The sequence below is a fragment of the Corvus moneduloides genome, chromosome Z (assembly GCF_009650955.1).
Source record: "Corvus moneduloides isolate bCorMon1 chromosome Z, bCorMon1.pri, whole genome shotgun sequence".
In the NCBI taxonomy this organism is placed as follows: Eukaryota; Metazoa; Chordata; class Aves; order Passeriformes; family Corvidae; genus Corvus; species Corvus moneduloides.
In genome coordinates, this window is record NC_045511.1 from 13241631 (window position 1) to 13262929 (window position 21299).

The 21299-nt window shown below is 43.8% G+C and overlaps 1 protein-coding gene across 2 annotated transcripts; it reads right to left on the reverse strand.

Moving 5' to 3' along the window:
- Positions 1-2258: 2258 nt before the first annotated feature.
- On the reverse strand, positions 2259-21220 carry IL7R (interleukin 7 receptor). Of its 2 annotated transcripts, none has more exons than XM_032096433.1 (8): positions 21051-21220; positions 16273-16411; positions 14810-14964; positions 13062-13216; positions 11207-11384; positions 10264-10354; positions 8325-8400; positions 2259-6868 (listed from the first exon to the last, which is right to left on the reverse strand). In XM_032096433.1, exons 1-8 carry the CDS (start codon positions 21139-21141, stop codon positions 6464-6466), a joined length of 1290 nt encoding a protein of 429 aa, XP_031952324.1. In that variant the 5' UTR covers positions 21142-21220; the 3' UTR covers positions 2259-6463. The 2 variants fall into 2 exon arrangements, with proteins under 2 accessions (XP_031952324.1, XP_031952323.1); XM_032096432.1 differs by having other exon boundaries at positions 3678-6967; positions 21051-21217.
- Between the last annotated feature and the right edge of the window lie 79 nt (positions 21221-21299).

Genomic DNA, 21299 nt, shown 5'->3' on the forward strand with positions numbered 1-21299 from the left:
CACAGGCATTAACTGCTAGGTAGTAAAATCTCTGCTGGGGATCATGCAGCCATAATGACACACTGGACACACACACTGGGGATTCAGAGGAAGCACTTTTCAGGGGTTAAAGGAAAGTTAAAGGAATCTGAACCAGACAAGAGGGATTATCAAGACTAACAGCAAGTGCCCAGAGCCTTCCTTTGGCACTTCACTGTCCCTCTCTGTGATCTCGGAGACCCAAAAATGAGGCTGAAAGGCCCCTGTTCAGCCTCAGCTGCTGTGTGCTGATTACAGACCCAGCAGATGCACGAGATAAGTGGTGATGCAGGCTGTCCTGCCAGCCTGTGGCTCCACAGCACACACAGCAGAGCACACACAGCAGATTTTGGGAGATAGGTGGCAATGCACACCATCGTATCTGGTGCTAGCATCAAGATGGGAGGCACTACTTCTTCTTTCTGATTGTGCAACAGATGCTAAACAGGATGGCACAAACCACAGGAACATCTAAGTCTGCAGGGCTGGGGAGCAGTCCCAGAGGTGGAGGTTTTGTCTGCACCTTGAGCTCCAGCCTGCCGTGTGGCACAGCATCTTGTGAGGAATAAGGTCTGCCCTCCCCAACAGCTTGCACTGAAGTTTGCTCCAAAAATGTTGGTGGAGCCCTGTGGAAAAGAGGGAAAAGGCTCCCTTATAACTCTTCCAGAACTCTGCCCCCACTTCCTGCCTTTGCACGAGCCATCAGAGCACCTCCATGACACACCATCCCACTACCCCAAAGGAGCACAAGATACAGGGATGAAGAGGTGTAGGGCAGCCTTTTCTTCTGGTGTGCTCCTCTGGGAAAGGTGGCACTTCTGCAGCTTCCTTCACTACATTTTGATTTTGCCCTCTCTGTGCTCTTTGTGGCTTCATGTTTCTGTCTGGGAGAGGAAATTTTTGGCTTGATGTGATCCAGGATTGCTGTTTGGCTTGTACTCTCTCCTGCAGCATAAAATTCTGATTCAAGCAACTGAGTTGTACGCAAGCCCCACTCTGCCATATATCCTTGAAACTATGCCACAAGAGATTTTCAGTGATCTGATTCATTCTGCTGCTCTCCTGGCACAAAGCTGTCTTGGCAGAGGCAGATGGCAGCAGCTGGAGTTTTGCAGATGAAACCACCTGTGTGCATTTTTGTATAAAAGCCAACTTGCCTTTATGTAATTCCTTGTACACAGTGACGCCTCAAACCTCTGCAGCCGTGTGGGCAGAGCACAGCTTTGCCATCCCGGACCTGTCACTGGCTGGCAGAAGGAGCAAGACCAGTGAATTTGCTGATTTTTGGCTTGCAGCTCCTATCCTCCACACTGGGAGCAGCAGCAGCAGCAGATTCAGGTTTCCGCAGTAAACCAAGCAATGCCAAGAGCAGCCTGGCATTGCCAGCAGTGCCCACTGTCTATGGCTTTCACTGTGGTTATAGCTTGCCCTGTTTCTTTAGCTTTCCTCTCTTGTAGGGTGAGCAGAAAGAAGAATTCCCAGTAGCCTGTGCTTAACACCAAGTCCTCAGGTGGCTGAGAGCAGCGTCTCTGTTTGCAGCAGCACCCCAGCCATACTGGTGTGCCTCAGCTGAGTCTGAAATCCCTGTGGTTTCAAAGTGAGCTTGGTTTTAGCTCTAGCATCTCTTCCATGCTCATGCGTGGAGGTTTGCAGCCACCCCAGGTACAGCAGCCCCACCTTCACCAAAACCTGGACCCAGGTTTTCCCCCCAGCTCACAGCACTGCTGCTGATCTCAACAGGAGCTGTAGCTGGACACTGGGGACAGGATCCAGCCTTTGTTGAACATCTGGGAAAGAAAGGAAGCACAAGGTTTTGTCGAAGCTGAATCAAGTCTGGTTTCCTGTGGAAAAGCAGAGACTATGGGAAAATGTGAGAAGTGTTTATTCTCTTGAGATAAATCTGTTCCTTTATTTCATTAAAAATGTGGCATTTTTTCCAAAAGCTGCAATATATATATATATTTACTTTCAAAAGATGGACTTGGGCTTTTTTTTTTAGCTTATGTACATTTTCTGGAAAAACAATTGTCAGACAGTTTTAGAGAAGCTCCAACTTTGTGGCATACATTTATTGCTTTAGACATTTTCATCAATGCATTTCTGCTTTGTGTCTCACTTTTTCTGTTGTTTGACAAACCTTTGGGGCTTTTTACATTCATTTGGTGGTGGTCCTGATGTTGGACTAATCTAATTTTGCTGTGACATGTAAGTTATGCAGTCAATGTTTAACAATAACTGGATTTTTTTTTTTTTTTTTGAGCCCATAGAAGCAGCTCTAGAAGCCAATGAAAGAATCTCAACCCACTGGCCTTAGTGTCATACAACCAAATTCTGTGTTAGAGCTTGCTGCAGCAATACATCCTAATACCAGGTTAGGAGAGTCTGATGTAAAAATCAGACTTCCCTGGAAGCTGCAAAAGAACTGTTTGGAAAATACAGAGTCTGTTGAGCCACAGTATATAGCCATCACCCTTGTAAACACTGTTTTTCTCATTATTAGGTTACGAAAGATGCATTTCTGAATTACTGGTATGGAATTAGTGCTTCTGTGGACACTGATGCCTACCTCATTTTAAGGATGAAGAAACCCTGGAAACTCTGACTTTTGCTTTCACTTGCCCAATCTTCTTTGGGGCCATAGACTATAAACAAGTGAAACGCTGCTTAGTTTGTTGTGGGCTTGATTTTTCCCCCAGCTCCCATGTGAGCAACACTTTTGGAGCTGCACAATGTGATGGCACCAGCAAGTGCTGGCCTCCGACTTGTGGCTTCGTGTTTCAGCAGGTGGCGCTTAGCAGCCAAGGAAAGCCACCCTGACTGAAACCTGGAGCTGCCGCATGAGCAAGGGATGAGACAGTAGGTATAATTCAGCAATTGCGTTTTCTGGCATCATCAGTTGTTTTCTTGTGTGTCTGTACATTAGATTTGTTTTACCAATGCTCTGTGACACACAGGAGTGATAATTTGAGTGGCTTCATAATTGCAGTAATGAGGTGTTTAACTAAAATAATTCTTCACAAAGATGGTAAGTCTTCTGTATGCCACATTTTAGCTGTTTTTTAATGATAGCTTTAGAAACCCCTCAACCACAGAGATAACTAGCTTGACTCAAAAGTGTATTGACTAAAATCCAACTGCTGCTCCCCTCAGGCTGCAGCACTGCAGTGTTACCGTACAAATACAGACATTCAAATCAATAAACACTACTGGAAAGAAGCTGAAAATGGGCTGTACTCCTGCCCTGCAGAAATGCCCTGCCTGCATCACCAGGTCCCTTGCTTCCAGAAGAAGTGGTTTCATGGTCAGCTTCTGCCTGCCAAAAACTGCCCTGAATTCAGCCATGTGTGCCCGCAGCAGCGATTGTCAGGCCACCTATTCACCATTTATTTCATATCCCAGACTTCACTGCACATCACAGGGATTTTAGCCATCCCTCCACCCTGGCAGCAGCAGTCCTCCTGCCTCCCCACACTTAGCTGACCTTCTGCTGCCCCACTGACACACACAGCATTTGTGTGTGTTTTTTCAGCTTATCTAATGGATGTTCACAAGGGGAGGAGACATGGCAAACAAACTAACGCTTTAAGCCAGGGATGACTATTGCCTTGAGATGTAATTAGCATTTTTCAGCGTCATTAGAATTAGACCGTGACTCATTGTGATAACTGATAAAAGTCTAAGTTTATTTGTGTATAGCTAGGAGACGTTTGCATAGTGCAGGAGAGGAGAACTCATAGAGCTAGGAGGCATTTGCATGAGCTGCACAGACATAAGGGGAGAAGCAAAGATGGGAGGGTGTCTGTGTGGTACCACAACTGCAGGAGAGGGGCCAGACCCCAGTGGGCACAGGGCAGAAAGGAGCAGGCAGCTCCAGGCACTGTGTCATAAAGCAGCTACAGAGAAACCAGTGTCACCAAGCTGCATCTGGGAGTGCAGCTGAGTAAGAGCACTGGAGGCAGAAAGGGGAAGAAGGAAAGTTGTGCTGAACTAAAGGAAGTGCAAGGAGTGTGTGAAAGCTGAGCAATACTCCTATGTGCATACTGAGGCAGATGGGAATTTGTGAACAGCTCAGGAGAAGCTGTCATGTAGAATAAGGAAACTACTTGACAGATTGTCCAGACATAGCCATGGCTGTATCTTCATATATGGACTATATATAACTTGGCCATAGACAGGAAGTGCTTGTGGTGTTTCTGGCTTTAGTGCATATTTGTCTTTATTTTTTTTTCCCGAAACAAAGCTGAAAGTGGTTATATCTGCATACATCCAACAAATCTGTTACAGAATTACAGAATTACAAAAATTGAAGGAAGCATAGCACATACTGCAGAGGATTTTCCTGATGCGCTTTTGCTTCTTCCTCTATCCCCTTTTTGTTTGTCACTGTGTCACTGGAAGAAGGTATTGTTACAGTATAGTCTGTCTGTATCTACACTCACACTGTGCAAGTTCTCACAGTATAAGCATTATCAGCAGCTCTTTTTGAAAGGAAATACAAGCACTATAAAGCAAATGAATGCCCAGGGCTTTGGTCTTTTTTTTCTGCATCAATTAATGCTTCATTTGGCAATAAACGGCAATAAAAACTATTCTGTAAAATCTCACTGGAATGCCTTGAGCCAAATCCAAGGCCCCTTTGCACACAGTAACTGTTAGGTTCTCCCCACTTGAAGGTTTCCCTGGCGCTGGGTGGAGGTGGAGGAGGTGGAGTGCTGTCTTGTGAGGGCTGGTTTTGGCTTGACATGGTCCAGAATTGCTGTTTGGCTTGTACTCTCTCCTGCAGCATAAAATTCTGATTCAAGCAACTGAATTTAATGCAAGCCCCAGTCTTTGCCATATATTCTTGAAACTAGGCCACAAGAGATTTTCAGTGATCTGATTCATTCTGCTGCTCTCCTGGCACAAAGCTGTCTTGGCAGAGGCAGATGGAAACAACTGAGGTTTTGCAACATCTCTGTGGCTGTTAGCAGTCAGAACAAATCCGAGCATCTCTGAGGATGATAGAGGACTCTTTTCACCCTTAGACTCTGGGAATGTGAATACAAATAGGTAAAGGAGAATTTCATAGACCTAGAGGAACTGAGACTGCACAGTGAGGTGAACCCCAATTCCAGAGTGCAACAAAGCAGCTTGGATGTCCCATGGCCACATTGCTCTACTGTCATGCAACCATGTGGCTGTAGCAGCTTTATCTCCAAGTGTGTGCTCCAGAATGTGTAGCATCCAAGGAGGAAGTGTGAAGTGGCTCAGCCATAATGTAAAAAAAAATAATAAATGTAATACCATAAAGAAAAAAAAGTCACAATGCCAAAAAATTAAAAAACTTAAAAATAAAATAACATTTAAAAGAAAGAACCCCAACAAACCAAAAACATCTCCTGGCAAATATAAGTTGCTTTAAAAAAAAGGAATTAGGACTTGTGATCACTGGCAGGATCCACGACATTCCATCTATCTTCCTATGTTGGATGTTGCTTAAGAACATGGCCTGTCCAAATTCATAGTATTTGTGTGCAGTCACAGCCATTGGGAATAATGCTAGTCAACAAACATGGTCAGCCCAGCCTCTGGCCTGGAAAGCACTTAAGCTACACTAATGCTTGCATAAGAGCTGCAGAAAAAGACAGCATCATGCAATTTACAGCCCTAATTCAGCTTCTAGGAAGAGAAAGGACTTTGCTTCACACAGTTTGTACATGAAATACTGAATATTAGCAGAAGTACCTGTGGATCCTCTAACTGGCTTAAGTGCAGATCTCTACCAATAGCAAAAAGTAGTGGCATTTAGGGTTTGCTTTGTTTTAATTTGTGTCTCACAAAAAACCCTCAGAAATTTAAATCCATCTCAGGAAATATCTCCCTAAAGTGTAAAGTTTTTGCTGGGCACTCAGCTGCCACTCATTGTGGTGCTCAGGCTTGTGAATCCCCAGGCACCTAATGCTGAATAGCAACTCTAATTTACTGTCTTTTTGCAAACTCATGGACTTAGACTGACTGGGGGGGAGTTAGTCTTGACCCACCAGTGTTTAGAAGAGATTGGGCTCTATTTAAGTGGAATTTATTGCCATATTTCTTGCTAGGGCATTAATAAGAGCTTAATTCTGTAACCAAGAGGGTAACAAAAGAGTTCATTAACTTCTTTGAGACATGCTGTGATCCTCAGCTGGGACTGCATTGTCACTGCTCTGGATTAATCACATTTGAAGATCAAAATCAAAATTCAATTTCTGCTGCAGTGAGACTGCTAGCAGCATACTGAGTGCCAAGATAGGCTCCTTCTCACTGGAATGTAGGAGAACCCACTTCCTTGCAGGTATAGCATTTCACTGTGAGCAGAGTGTGTGAGGGAGGTGGGAACTCACAGGATATAGGGAAACAAAACAAGAAGGCTTCAGCATCCTGCTTGTGTTGGAGAAAAAAAGACATTCTGTAATTCTTGTGAGATTTACTGAATTTTGTAGAAGTTGGACATTGTGACATAGGCTTCCTCATTGTTTGGTGATCTCATGTCACTGTTAGGCAGCATCTGGGAGATGGTGTCATCATTTAGGGGCTCTGGATGGGTCTGGCCAGAAGGATCCAGGGAAGGTGTGGAGAAAAGGTTGAAACCATCATTGTGCAGAGGCACCCTGTTGCTGTGGCAAACCTCATAGGTGCTGGAGCTGCAGCTGCCCTCGGTGACTGAAAACTGGTTGGTGCCCAGGAGCCTGTGCAGGGCTTCAGCTGGCCAGACTCCTCCATAAGACATGGGTGGGTTTAGGTTGTTTTTGTCTGCCATTGCAGGGATCATCTTCAGGTCTGATCCACTCCTGAATTTTTCTTGAATGCTTGTCTCTGGAGCAGTTGATGGCTGAAGAAAATTTTCCAGTTCAGCTTTTGCCCAAAGGCCATCCACTTTATGGATATGAACATAACCAAAACTGTCTGGGTTAAAGCTTATATCAAAATTCTGTGTGGCAAAGGGAATAGCACAATTAGTCAAAAGTGGGTAGTAGCTTAAGAGAAAAGGTTCTTTGATAATTTATTTGATTTTAGAAGGGTGTTTATTATTTCTTTAACTCTAGAGGTAACCCTGAGCAGGCTGAACAATAGGTTAGCACAGGATAAGCTATCATATGGCTGAAAATCCCTTTCCCTATTAACTTGGATCTATCCTGTGTCCTCCTCTGGGCAGTACCCCTGGAGAGTGTTTTATGCTCTATACAATGTTTCAGGGACTTTTCTGAGACACCATGCCTGCCATTTCACAGGAAGGAGTGTGCCCACCCAGGTGGTTTCTTTCAGTTTTACCTTCCTAATTTAGCAGCAAGGGAAGTAAAAATTTGCAATGACTTTCTGAAACATATTAGGAATCCCTGAACTGGGGAGCCCAGGGGCTAGGAGAGCTGTGTTAGGTCTCCTATTAAATAAAGAATATGCTAATAATGTACCTGGAGTGAACAGCACTAATTACTTTCTTTGTGAAAAAAAATGAACTAGGTATATAGTTTTAAGACAACAAGCTAAGCCCACATCTTATGGTTTTTAGCCTTTGTCCATCTGGCTTTTAACTGGCAAAGCAGTTCATATACTGCATGATGTATGAACAATGCTGCTGGCCAGGTCAGGGTGCACAGACATCACCAAGGATGCTAGCGAAAGTTCCCCATCCAGACCCATGATCACAGTTTCATCAAATCACCAAAGCATCTTGGTTGGAAAGGAGCTGTGGAGTCCAACATTCTGCCAGAAGCAGGACCTGGATTAGGCTATTCAGGGCTCCATCAAGACAAGCCTTAAACATTTTCCCAAAGGAGAGCCTACTTTGTCTTTGGGCAGGCTACACAATTTTAAATTATTTTTACAAGGAAGATTCTTTCCTCATATCCAGAAGAAGTTTGCCCTGAAGTGACACATGCTTGTTGCCTCTGGTCCTGTCACCATACAGCCTTGTGGTGAGAGCACCTCCCCCAGCTCTCTACATACACCTTAGGTATTGGAAGTATAGTAGGTAGTATTCCCCATCCTGAGCTTCTTTTTCTTCTATAAACAACCTTAATTCCCTCAGCCTTTCTTCATATGTCAACTTCACAAGACCTCTGTAGTTACTTTGCACAAGTCAAACCTCAGGCACCAGTTCAATTGTGTGTTATTTCCATACCGTTGGCTGACATCTGCATGAGAAAATGTGGGCTCTCTTCAGTGAAATGTAGAATTTCTGAAACATGTCCTAGTTCATGCAGAAAATGTACATAGTGCCTCTCATGAGCATTAGTTTTGTCCCCAAGAATCTATACTCAGGTGGAAAGAACAGAGGAAGAACATACGTTTTTTGGCTTCCTGCATAGTTGCTCCAGGGTTTTTTTGTGGTCAGGAAGGTTTGGCCATACAGCAGGCTTGATCCTGAAACAGCAACGATAGACAAAAAGCAGCATAAGAGGGCTGTGTTGAGGTATCAGAGGTTCATTTTGCATCATTTGTACAAGTTCTCACAAAGCCTTAGGGCTAGCTGAGATTACCCAGAATAAAGACAGAGAAGTCTCAGAATAAAACAGAGAAGAGAAAAGGAGTTGTAAAGGTCACCAAAAAGTCATTCTTCTTTTGAGTACACAAATTGTTACAGTCAAAAGAAGACACTTCACTAAGTACTGGAAAGGCAGCAAATTATGCTGGCAAAGAGCTTTTTGCTTGTTTTCATCTGGCTGTGTTAACAGGGTTCTGCATGATGAAACTGGTTTCTGCAAGCGCAAGAAGATGCTGTGGTTAAAGTGGAAATTTTCTGACACTTGCTTCTGTGTGTTAAATTAATTCAAAGAATGACATATTGTCCCATTCCTTGGCCAGGAATTTGGGCTTCAGACATCTGTCCTGTAACCTTCCACAGGTCTCATTTTTACTGCCTTGATTAGCAAAGTGCTCATGCTGTGCTGCCTGCTACCCTCAGCTGTGATGCATCTAGAGAATATTGTCCAACTGATATTCAATCATTGCATTGATAGAAATATAATTCTACACGTATATGAATATGCATTTCATTTTATTTATGTGTCTGTTTGGCTGTATATACACACACATGTATAAATCCCTCTTCTTTTTAAAATGGAAATATCTGGGATCAAAAAGTCTGAGCTGTTTTTGCTGCAGTTTTCTATAAGCAATACTTGTAGAGAAGTTAGAGAACTGCAGGTTCCCAGCAACAGTAAAACACAAGAACTAGAAATCTCAAGTTATCTCTATACTTGTGAACAAAGTAGCACCAGGGCAGATAACTCCAGTGGTCTAAAATGTTCCATTATTAAAATTGTTTGTGGCATGGGTTGGCTGAGGTCAACTAGCACTAGCCAGGTAATCCCCATGTTTAACATTGCCAGGTAATCCCCATGTGTAACTCTGGAGTTAGCACAGCCCAAGCGTGTCCCAAAAAAGCAGCTCACACACAGCTGCCTCTCTTGATCTGGGTGTCATGGACAGGCTGCTCTGAATGTCATTGAACAGTTCTGGGCTTTCTGTCTTACAAGGGGTACATCTTCTATTGTTAAACTTGGATTTTTTCCCATCAGATCCTAGTTTCATAAGATTGTCTACATATCTGTTCATTTTCATAAGCTTGTCAGCTCTAGTGAGCCATGTCATTAAAAACATACCTACAGTTATCTATCTACTGCTGTGTAGCAAATATATGAAAAAACCCTAATGCAGACCAATGACTGCTTTGGTAATGAATGTATCCCTAGTCCCACTTCTGCCTGATCTCACCTCATGACTGGCTGGATTTGGCCAGGCTGGTGTCTGACACCATCAAGCCTCTGTTGCAGAGGGCTCTGCCCTGCTGCTTCTGAAAGTACTGCAGAGCAAACACCCCTCTGACTTAGCCTGTGAAAGGGAAAGAGGTCATCACTCTGGAATGCTGTTTCCACACTTCTTGGGACTTCACCGAAACCCACAGGTCCCTTTCTTTTCTGGATTTTGGTTGAAGTTTGTGAGCCAAATTTGCCTCCAGTGGGACACTGAGTTTGTAAGCATTTTGTGGTGACTTTGGCTCGCCAAAGGTCCCAATGTTTTGAGCCCAAGACTGAAAACTGCTCCGAGTGGCAGGTCATCTTCTGCCTGCCAACACTGTCTCTTGTATTGCCCATTTGCTTACCATCAGCTTGATACAGAACTCCAGAGATGGAGAGAGAATAGTTCACAAGTATAACAGGGAAAGCAATAAGACTGTCAGAACAGTATTGGGTTCCAATACCTTTTCTGATACAAAGAGATTACCTGTTTTCCCAAAAAATTACGATCAGTGCAATCATAACAATAGACAGTATGAATCCCAGGATGGAGAATATAATCATGGCCACAGTGCTATCTAAAGGAAAACAAAGAACATGAGCCAATGCATGTAAATGTCTCACTGTTAAGCCACCACAACTGTGATGTCTTTTCAGACGATAAATTAGGAATTAACACCAAGCATTGCACTTGCTTGTCACTGGGCTGGTGCAATGGCTCATTTCTCCTGCCTCTGTGAAGGAGGTAAAAGACAGGCTGCCAGAGCATCAGCACTTGGCTGAGTTTTTAGCTGGGTTCACAGACTGGATTAAAGCAGCTTGAAATGTGCTGTCACCTCCAGTGCATTGAAACCAGCACTCACTGTGTCCTCACAGCAGTACAGAGATGACTTCTAACACAGGTAATGCTGAGGTGCCCCTGGGGACTGAAGGGACCCAAGCACCACAAATATTATTCATGTGCAGTGATGAGATTTTATCCTGTGTTGCATTTGTGATTCAAGTGCCACATTCACACACAAACCCAGGCTACTGAAATGGTTTTTGTTTCACAGCTCCTTGTGCCTTACCCAAAATGCCTGGTGCAAGCTCTTCCTTCTCCTTGTAAGCCAGCCAGCAGCAAGCAGTGAGTCAGCCTTCATCTCCCTCTGCACCCACGCCCTCATGCTCTCATAGCAGCATTTCCTCTGACCTTATTGCCCTCCAGAGAGATTTAAATTTTCATGGAGAGCCAGCCCCAGACCAGTGCAATCCAGCTGTTCTGTGAGTCACCTCCTTGGAGTGCCTGTGTCTGTGAGGACTGACCCTGCTGTGGCTGTGGGCTCTTCCCTCCCCAGTCTCTCATCCCTGCTGCTGCCGACACTGGTCAGGGAGCCCAGGCCCCCAGCTCTGCTTTCCTCCAGGTGGACTAAAGTGTTTTCAGCACTTACAGCTCTCCATTGAGTCATGCTCTCTTTTTGTCTTGAAGCTCTTGGAAGTGCTCCATTCACTCCATGTGCCCTTAAAATAATCTCCGTCGGGCTGAGAACGTACTTTCACCTCATACGATGCTTCACTTTCAAGGTTTCTCCCCAGCAATTTTATCTGAAGGTATGGTGACTCTATTGTCTAAACACACACACACACAAAATCCAGTTATTTTTCCAGCAGACAGTGGAGAATTATCCTCGAGTTCAGCAAAATATGTGAGATCAGGTGCATCCCTGAAATGCTGTGCTCTTTACTCCATCTCTCTAGCTATGACACAGGTGCTTATCAGGGCATCAGCCTAGTTAAACAGAGGCATAGTCCAGATAGTATTGAGAAGAGAGACAAATGCCGGGTAAAGGCTTTTTGGAGAACAGCTGCAAGTATTAACTGTGCTTTGCAGCAGCTGACACTGCAGTAGGAAATATATACTTCCCTGGAAAGGCTCAGAAGAGAGGTCCGGAAAAAATACATTTCTGCAGCATAAAAAGACAATGTCTGAAAGGGCAGTTACAGGGAAGGAGCTGAAATCCTGCAGTGCAGCTCCAGTGCTCTCCATTTCAATGTATTTGGCTGCCTGAGTCCATTTTTTTACCCTTGAGTTCTTTGATGTTTGATCTTTGTATATTTTCAAGCCTACTCAACAAGGAGGGAGATTTAATCTGTGAAATAGAGAGCAGTTAATAAGCAAGTGATGTCCAGCTGTTCGAAAAAAAATTACTTGTGGGTAGAATTGCCTTGTTAAGGTTTGGGTCTTGGCATGCTTTGATGATCTGAGACCTGGGGGAGGTTAACAAAGCTTGGGAAGAAGGATGTAGCACTGGTAATGGACACAAAGTGTGCAGAATTTATGGGCCATAATAGAGGACATTTGGCAGAACCCCCAAGATAAGGAAGAAACAAATAAAAACAACTCAGTGACTGTGCTGAATCAGCTCAGATGCGTAGAAGGTAATTCTGGCAGGAGCAGATCACGACTGCTGACTCATGGCCCACCAGATCACAAGAGCCACTAACTCAAGAGAAGACAAAACTGAGCCTGCGGGCTAATTAGCATGAGGCATGAGAGAATCATTAACTGTTAGAACACTAATTAATAAGAGAACTATGTACCTTGTAGCCAACAAACACTAATTAGTTTGTTTGCTAAAATGTATAAATAGGAAAAAGTTTCTGCAGCTGGTGTGCTTGATTTGTGGAATACCACGGAGCACCCAGGCTGGAACAATCAATGTCTCTTTCAAGTGTGTAATTACTGGGTTGGTGCACTTCAGGTAAATAATCTGATTTTTGTGGACAACACTGTGTTCCCTCTGTAAAACCCAGGTGTAGTCCAGGCTTTCAAACATCGTGACTAGCTTTTGCATGGCTGCCCTGGTGACAGAGGACACAGAGATCCCTGTGGCTGGGCAGCCCGAATCAGACCCAGGTCACAGGCAGCTGCAGCCTCAGATAGCCTGCAGGGCTGCACTGGAAGCCTGGAAGGACTGAGAGAAAAAGGAGACTTGAGGAAACTTGCTAAATAAGTAAAGAGGTCACACATTTTGCTGACTGATGAGCACAGAAAAAAACAGCAAAATCACCGTAGCAAAGAGCAAACTTAGAATGGTTCAACACATTATGTCTTCTCTTCCCACTCAAATGAAGGAAACCTCTTTTGACTGATGAAATATCCAAATACCAAATATTGCACCTTTCCAAATTTTCAGATGGAGATCTGCAGAAGTGCAGATGTGACCATTTTTGCATGGTACAGGTAATTATCATAATGCTTAATTTTGGAAATTAGTGCAAGCACACCAGTACATCACCACTTACCTTCCAAGTACCTTCTTTCTGCCGATAGGCTACTTGGTGTACTAATTTGTCCTTTAAGTATTTCTTCCTTGAGTGTGGTGTACAGTAACGAATAAGATACTCATTTGCCTCCCTTTCATATGTGATGTTTATAGCGAAAGGAACTTCGGGCTTAACTGCAAATGACAACAAACCAGTATATAACAGGAGCAGAATAATGGTACTAGAAAATAAACAGGCTTTGAAATGTAAAAAAAGTCTACTTCAAGTTACAGCCCTGCAGGGTGACCTATCTTGAGCAAGATCTGTCCTGAGCTGGGCAATCCTCATGCTGAATCTCAGCTCATCCTTACACCCTGATCCTGAGAGGGGCTTGGTTTTGTTATGCTAGAGAAGTTTGACCAGCAGGGGAGGTGCCTGTGAGGGATAAGGCATTTAGTCTTGGAAAGCAATTCCTGAGCATGTCCACCCCTGTGGCAGCTTGAAAGCCTGAAATTCAGTCCCTCTAGCTAGTGCTCTCTGATGGAGGTCTCCTGGCAAAACCCATCTGGGAGAAGGCACTGGGAAACAAACTGGGCTCAGGTACCACTGAGGCTGGCTGTCAGGGCAGTGGGACAGAGGAAGGGACAAAGTCTGACAGTGATAGATAGAGCAGAGGGGGCTGTGGCTCTAGACCATTGCTATGAGCCCACACCTGACCTGGTCTGCAGGAGACTGTGCCAAAGACTATCCGTGCAAGTACATCAAATCTGAAATGCAGCCGTCAGGGCTCTCCCCAAGCTGAGCCTCAGCTGGATGTGCTTGAGACCTGCAGGGACTTGTGGCTGTGACACTGAGGTTTCCTGAATTCACCGTGTGTAAGTACATCAACTCTCACAACAACAGACAGCCCACACCTCTCTCCTCTCTGGATAACACATTTAGCTATAAATTGTTCTCACTCCTTCTACAACCCCTAAACACTTAGTCCTTCCACAGTTTTTCGAGTAGTGACTGCCAGAGATGGTTCAGGTTCCCTTGTAAACTGAAAGGTAGTGTAAGGTTATTACAAAACTACTGGACTGTGGCAGAAATGCTTCACAACAGAGGGATGTTGCAGTGCCTACTGCCAACATGAGACAAAGCAATGTGGCACCAGAGAAGAACAGAGAAGAATCTGTCCTACATAGGCTTTTCTGCCACCTTTGAATGAGACTGGTTACCAAGAACAGTAGGTTCTGTGGATGCCCTCTTCCCCTGGAGTCTCCTATTCCCTGGCTCAGGCAGGTCCCTGGTGTGTCTTTGACTGGCCTGTTCACAGTCATCAGTGCAGGATGCACCTTCTTCAGACTACAGGATACACCACGATGTGAAGTGAGATCTTGCAACCTTGTGTTCCCAGTGCTACTGGGCTCATGCTGTCCATGGGGTGGCCAGTCCTTAAACTGCATCGTCCCCAGTCAGAGACGAACAAAATGTCCCTGCTTGACAGTTCATCCGTACACAGGAACACCTGCTTCAGCCATGGATGGGATTCAGTCTGTGTCCCAGTCTGGGCAGAGTGTCACAATAAGCCAGAATTCAGCTACGCATTTTGAATGGTGGTTAATCATGTTTGGCTTTGAAACACCACAGCCTGGTAACACCCCAGTCCAGGCTACACATCCTGCTAAGACACTATTTTATGGTGCCTCTACGTCATCCAAATTGGCACTTAGGCTTTCTGCTGGGCTATTTTTTCCCCAGTAACCCCTATAACTCAAAAACATCCAAAATGTTATGTGTCTCACCAATGTCAGTTACAACCAGACTCCTGCAGACCCTTCTCTTTGTCTCAGAGTACATGCAAACATCTCTGTTTGAGAGTATATCATTGAACTGTAAGAAGAATGCATCTTCCTGTTTCTTCATGTTGGAGCAGGCGTAATTGTTGTCTTCCTTGGTACTGTTGGCCAAAGTGACACAACATTAATTTCTTCTCAGCCTTATTATAACTTGACTACTTACCACAAAGGATGAATCCTGCTTGCTGATTTCACTTTCTCTGAAGTGGGACTCCATGTGAAATAAGAAATAATGCAATGCAAATAAGGAGTTTGAGAGACTGATAGTGTTTTTCCTTCTGGTCTTTGAGCACAAAAATAAAGAGATGTGAATCACATTAAGCATCATGGAGCTCTCCATGTCATGGAGAAAAAAGTGCAATTATTTAATTGGAGGTATATGTGTTAAAACATTTGTACCTTTAAAAACTACCTTACTGCTGCTATTTTTAAGTACAGGGCAATAGGTTTTGACGCTCTTTGAAGATAAGAGAAATTCCTCACTGACTTAAGTGGTAGCAAATGAGGGTCAACAGTCAGCCTGGCCATGAAGGAATCACATGGCAGTTTCAGAACTTTTTTTTCCATTTCTGTGGCTCTCATGTTTGAGAACTGCCATAAAACTTCAGTCAAAACCTATAATAAGTCCCATGAAAATAGAAAAATTCTAATAAACTATGAGGAAAAAAAGGAAATAATTAGTGATTAGTATATAAAGATTTTTTAAAAAAATATCCACTTCTTTTTTTGGCTGCCACATAACTTTGAGTTTCAGGAAAAACAGAAAAAGAGAAAAGCATCAGTATGCTCAAGAAACAAAATTTGATTTTCAGCTTGGTGCAACAGTGAAAAGAAAAGGTGGAAAGAGTTTCACAGCCTTGATAGGAAGTGGAGATGACTGATGTGTTTGGTAGCTGTTGGGGGTTTGTGTACTTGTTCTAGTGTATTTCTTGCATGTCTGTGTGTGCAAAGGCAATACCTGAATTTTTGTCTTAACCTAGATAAAGGCATTTTCTCTGATGTGGAAAATGAACCTTCTGCTAAAGAATTTTCTGTGGCAAGGATCTCTGTCTTCAAAAATAGTTTTTTAAAATACTATTTAATTTAAAGTAAAAAGTTCTCTGTTCATGCTGGGCTACATCCATATTGTTGTGTTCTGGAGCCACAGAGGCAAGATCAGAACTATTGGAGACATTATAGTCCTCTTTAAAAATCCTTCCAGCTTTCTTTTTCTCATTAGGTGGCTATGTTCTGCTTCAGTGAACTCTTCTCCTTTGCTGAATATAGTAGTCAAACTTGGCAAGACACTCTGAAGCAGGATTTTGTCTAGCTTTGTTGCCCCTGTTTCCTTGCATGTGGCAACATGACTCACTAGTGCTCAGCATTTCCCTTCCCGGGTGTTTACTGAGGGACAGACTGACAGCACTTACCACAGAGACAGGGTATAGTTAGTGTTGTAAGGAGGCAGCTCGGTGAAATTGCAGGTCAGGCTGCTAAAGGAGTCCTTAATTTCCAGCTGGCTGAAGCAATCAATGTCAAAATTGTCTGGCTCATCATCCCCGAGGGTCCCTAAGGAGATATTCACAAGATGTTACTGAAGTAGACCTGTGAGTGTATCGATTGGCAACTCCATTGTATGGGATGCTTTTTCTTCATGTGGTTGCCTGAAAGAAAGAGGATCAACCCACCTGTTTTGTAAGAAGCAAAGAAACCTTGTCCAAAATGAAGTTAAAAGCCGTTTGCACCTTTCAAGGTTGCTCTCCCTGCATGCCAGGATGAAGTTCCCCCACTTGCAAGAGTATATGTGTGCCATGAGGAAGCTAAGCCACATTTTGGTTGTACTGAAAAGCTTTCTGAAATGTCAAGAATTTGGGCTGAGGAGGGAAATATAAGACCTTCTGCCAGAATGCATGGCTTCTTGCAAATTTGCTTCAATGACTAATAACACAATCATGATTTGACTAAGGGCGTAATTCTAAAATCCCACACTTGGCAGGTATGTGGCCAGTGACGCAAAAACTGATGCTTCTGAGAGGCATCCTCTCTGGCAGAAACTGTCATGAAACCTCACCCACTATAGCCAAGTGGTTGGGGAAAGGGTTATTGTCATGACTCCTTGAATGGATCTCAGGGGCAGGAATGCCTCTGACTCCTTTCACCAATGGTTAAGGGTAGCTGTCACGTTACATAAGCCTCTTTCCTGAGTCAAGGGATTATCCTCGATCCCCTGCTCAGTCCTCTGCTACTCATTCCTCAGACAGGTCCTTGCCATGTAGGGCACCTGATGCAGTGAGAAAAGTAATCATGGAATCAAAGAAAGCTTTGGGTTGGAAGGGATCTTAGAGATGATTTACTTTCACCCACCCTGGGCAGGAATGACAGCCACTGGATCAGTTTACTTGGGGCTCATTCAAACTGCCCTTGAACACTTTCAGGGATGGGGCATCTGCAACTTCTTGGGGCAGCTTGTTCCAGAGCTTCACTGCCCTCTAAGTACAGAATTTCTTCCTAACATCTAATCTAAATCTCTCTTTTCACAGTTAAAAACTGTTCCTCCTTGTCCTATTGCTATCTGCCGTGGGGCATCAGTGACTCAGACTCGCAAATGGAGTGGAGAAATGCCTGTTGAAAAATTTCCAATGGAAAATCCCTCCCAGAGAAAATAATGGTCAACTCTCTCATCTGTAGTCAGATTTTGAGTAAGAGAAGAAGTCCAGAAGTCAGTCAGAAATGCAGAGAAAAACACAAAAGAAGTGCAGGCAGAGGCTAGGAAGGGGACTGCTGCCACCAGCACCTGTGATGGGATAGGAGCATCTGATGCTGTGCTAATCCACGGGCAGATCTCTTCCCCCATGATCTAAGACTCAGTGGCCATTTGTCACCATGAGCAACTGGTGCTAAGAAATTATTACTGGTCGTTTCAGCATAACTCAGGGACCCCAGATCTCCCTGAAGGACCACAAATACAGTGTCCTGTACCAGCATTGCTGCTTTGAGGGGAGAACCTGTGCAGCACAGACACAGACACAACAGATCCTGTACAAATCGGCTGCATTTAACCATCACATTCAAGACAGAGACACAGAGGTCAGCCCAACTCTGGTACAAGCCCTGCAGCAGTTTCACAGAGGTGACAGTCTTGTCCAGTGCAGCCGTGTGCCATAAGGGCAGACATACTTGTACAGAAATACATACCACATAGCGTTGCATATTTGTGGGTAAAAGTGCGTACATAAAAATGTAAGTGTTTTCAAAATTTGAGGGATACCAAGTAAGCTGAAATGAATCTGTTTAAAATAGAAAAAAACAATGTACCATATTTTGTATAGATATATACACCCAAAGCTGACATGCACAGATACGTCATGTTCTAAGCCTCTCTTAACATTTTACTTGCAACTACCAGGGACTTGCTTTATGCTCAAGGCAATACTAAAACTTAAAGATTAGGATGACTAATCTTCCTTTGTATAAGACTGCTTGGTGATCTCCATATATGCAAATTACATATACTGGATTTTTCATCAACACAAAAACCTGACAATCATCCTACTAATAAATGGCTTATATAAAAAAAAATGCAATTATTCACTACTGATTTGCTGAAAAGTTACACAGATTATAATTAATTTTCTATCAGTCTAGTTGCAAAATAAAAAGAAAGAAAAAGTTCAGTCTTGCAGTTCAAACAGCCATTCAAGGTTTAACCAATACAGCGCAGCTCTGGTGCCACACTGGAAGGAAAGCTGACTTTACCTCTTAGAACATTCACATTGTGATTATATGGTTCCTTATTCATAGAAATAACATAATAACCATAGAATATATGATAATTAAACCTCAGGAACAGTGTTAAGCAAGCAACTTGAAATGCTATTTTTTCTGTGGTTTTTCCATGGGCTGACTAATTTTTGTCTGACATAAGTATGCACATAGTCTCAGCCTCACTTCTGCCCTAAACCTCAGAACCACCACGCACAAATGTGTTTGCTATATAAATGGTTTTTGTGAGTCTGACATGACTCATACTGCTAAGAACTCTTCACTCAGTTAAAAATTTACAAGGCCATTGTAATATTTGCCTTGAGAAGCCTAGACCAGGCAGAGTCATGAACCTGGCTCTGGTGGAATCAAGGCAGGGCTTGGGAAGGAGTGATTCTAAAGTGGGATAAAAACTGCTTTCATAGCTACAGCCGTGGCAGATCCTTCACAGAAATTATTCTCTGTTGGGTTTGGGCAGCATCCAGCAGGATGGTTCAAACCACAGCAGGAATCTCAGGAACCTTTATGAAGAGTGTTACCAGAGGCTAAGGACGTGCTTCAGCTTTATGCTCTAAAGCCACCAGGACTGACGACAACATGTGACACTGAGGGCACAACTAAGCACTGACAGTCTCCATGGACAGAGTAATGTGAGACCTTTAGCACTGATGTGTTTCAGGCAGAACCTGTTTTAGTTTAGATGTGGGCTGAACAAACCGTACAAGTGTGGGTAGGAGGACCACTGAAGGTGTCCTGCCCATGAGACCCCACAGCCTCTTGTGCCTGCCTGCACCCTCCCTGCCTGCCCCTCCTTAGCTCTGTCTGTAGCTCTCTGAGGCCTTTTGGGGGTCTCCACCTCTTCTGCCTGGCTGGGGGACAGCAGCTGGGAGGCAGTCTGATGCTCAGAAGAGAAGAGGAGATGGAGGCAAGTGCTGCAATTAGCTCTTCCCTCGTCCGCCCATATGAGTGCCTGTAAGGGCAACTTCATGCCTGAGTTGGCTAGGGACACTTTGTCAGGAGGCAGAGTGAGTCAGAGGGGCAAACAGTGAAAGTCAAACATCCGTCATGGGTGATTTTACCCCGAGTTACTTAGTTTGTTGGCCAAACCCAGGAGATTGATGAAGAAATCATAAAAGCTTCTAATTGCTCAGTGGGGATTTTTTTAATCTGTTTGTCTAAGGAAATTATGATTTACTCGCGTTAGTGAGAAAGCAAGCAAAGGTCTGATCATATCTGGTTTTGGGAAGCCCTGAAGATTTCAGTGACACTGAACATTCATCACCATAGGTGCTTTCCAAAGCTGGCTCTAAGCAGCTGCCAGTTGTATGAATAAATGACAAATAAAACCCACAGGGTGGTTAGATGCAGTTCTGAGCCAGTCCCTGTTTTCTCTGAATTAAAAAACTTATCATGCATATCCTATGTACATACATAGGTATGTACAACTGTCTAGATACATGTATTAAAATAAACCCAGGGAAAAATGAGATTCCCTGAGACATAGCATAAGAACACAACCATTCTGCTAAAAACTGAAAACTCTTTTGCTCCCAAACAATGGAGCTCTAAACTACCAGTGTCTGAGTGATAGCCCATGTCCTTCAGGCATAGTGCACACTCTTGTCATTGCTGTTTGTTTAGTATCAGACAAATAAGAATTTAACAGACTTGGGACTGAATCTCTAAATCAAATTTTTCATCTCCCTCTTGAGAAAAGGAATGGCAGCCTGAAACAGTGGTTTTATTTCTGCTTATTATGTTTTTATATTTGATCTTGATGCTGCTAAATAATTTTCACTTCTCTGAATGAGATCATAAAACCTACAGAAAGGCTAAATTTAAACTGTTATTAATTTATTATTATTTGCTGAGTAGGGGAAGAATGCTGTTAGTGATGAGCTGTGAGAACCCCATGGCTGAGTTGTTGCATCAGCCATTCTACAAGGGAGACTGGGACTATATCCCAGATACAGCTGATGAAACTGCTTAAAGAAAACATAAAAATTTGGCTTTTGATGTGGAACAGTTTGAAACAAGTTTGAGTTACATCAAAACATTTTACTTGGAGGAGACTCGGCACATCACTCCTCTCTAATGGCAGCTCAGAGCGACCACTGGCTGCAGAAGGGTGAAGTTATCCCTGTGCCCAGGCATAACTCCCCACAGGAACATTAGCTACAACAAGGTTTAATAGGTCTGGCCCTGCATGCCCTGTGCATACAGCTGTGGTCTCCCTTATTTCATATGGATTTGAATGTTACAAGGACAGCAGATTAGGGGATTAAATTAAATAGGTATCCCCCAGCTCCACCTCAGGCACTGGCACTAAAGAGAGACTGGAAGTTAAAACACTAATGTATTTAACCAGACAGTTGCATTTTGGAGCTCTTAACTGAGGATTTTCAAGATGATACGTGAGCGGAAAGATGAAGACGAAATGACTCACCATCACCGTCTGCTGAGGTGCAACCACTTTCCCCAAAAGTGGTGTGGAGGAACATGGCGAAAATGCTCAGTACTGTACTGGGCTGTGTCATCCTGAGCACGCTGCATGTGTGCAGTGGGGGTGTGTGCGAAACCCGCGCCGCTCCTTTATAGCTGGCCCCGAGCAGCCCCGCAGCCTGCCAGCGGGACCTCAGCGAGGGGAAATGTAAACATGCCTACGCACAGCAGGCTGGTGGTAGCGGGCAGGAAG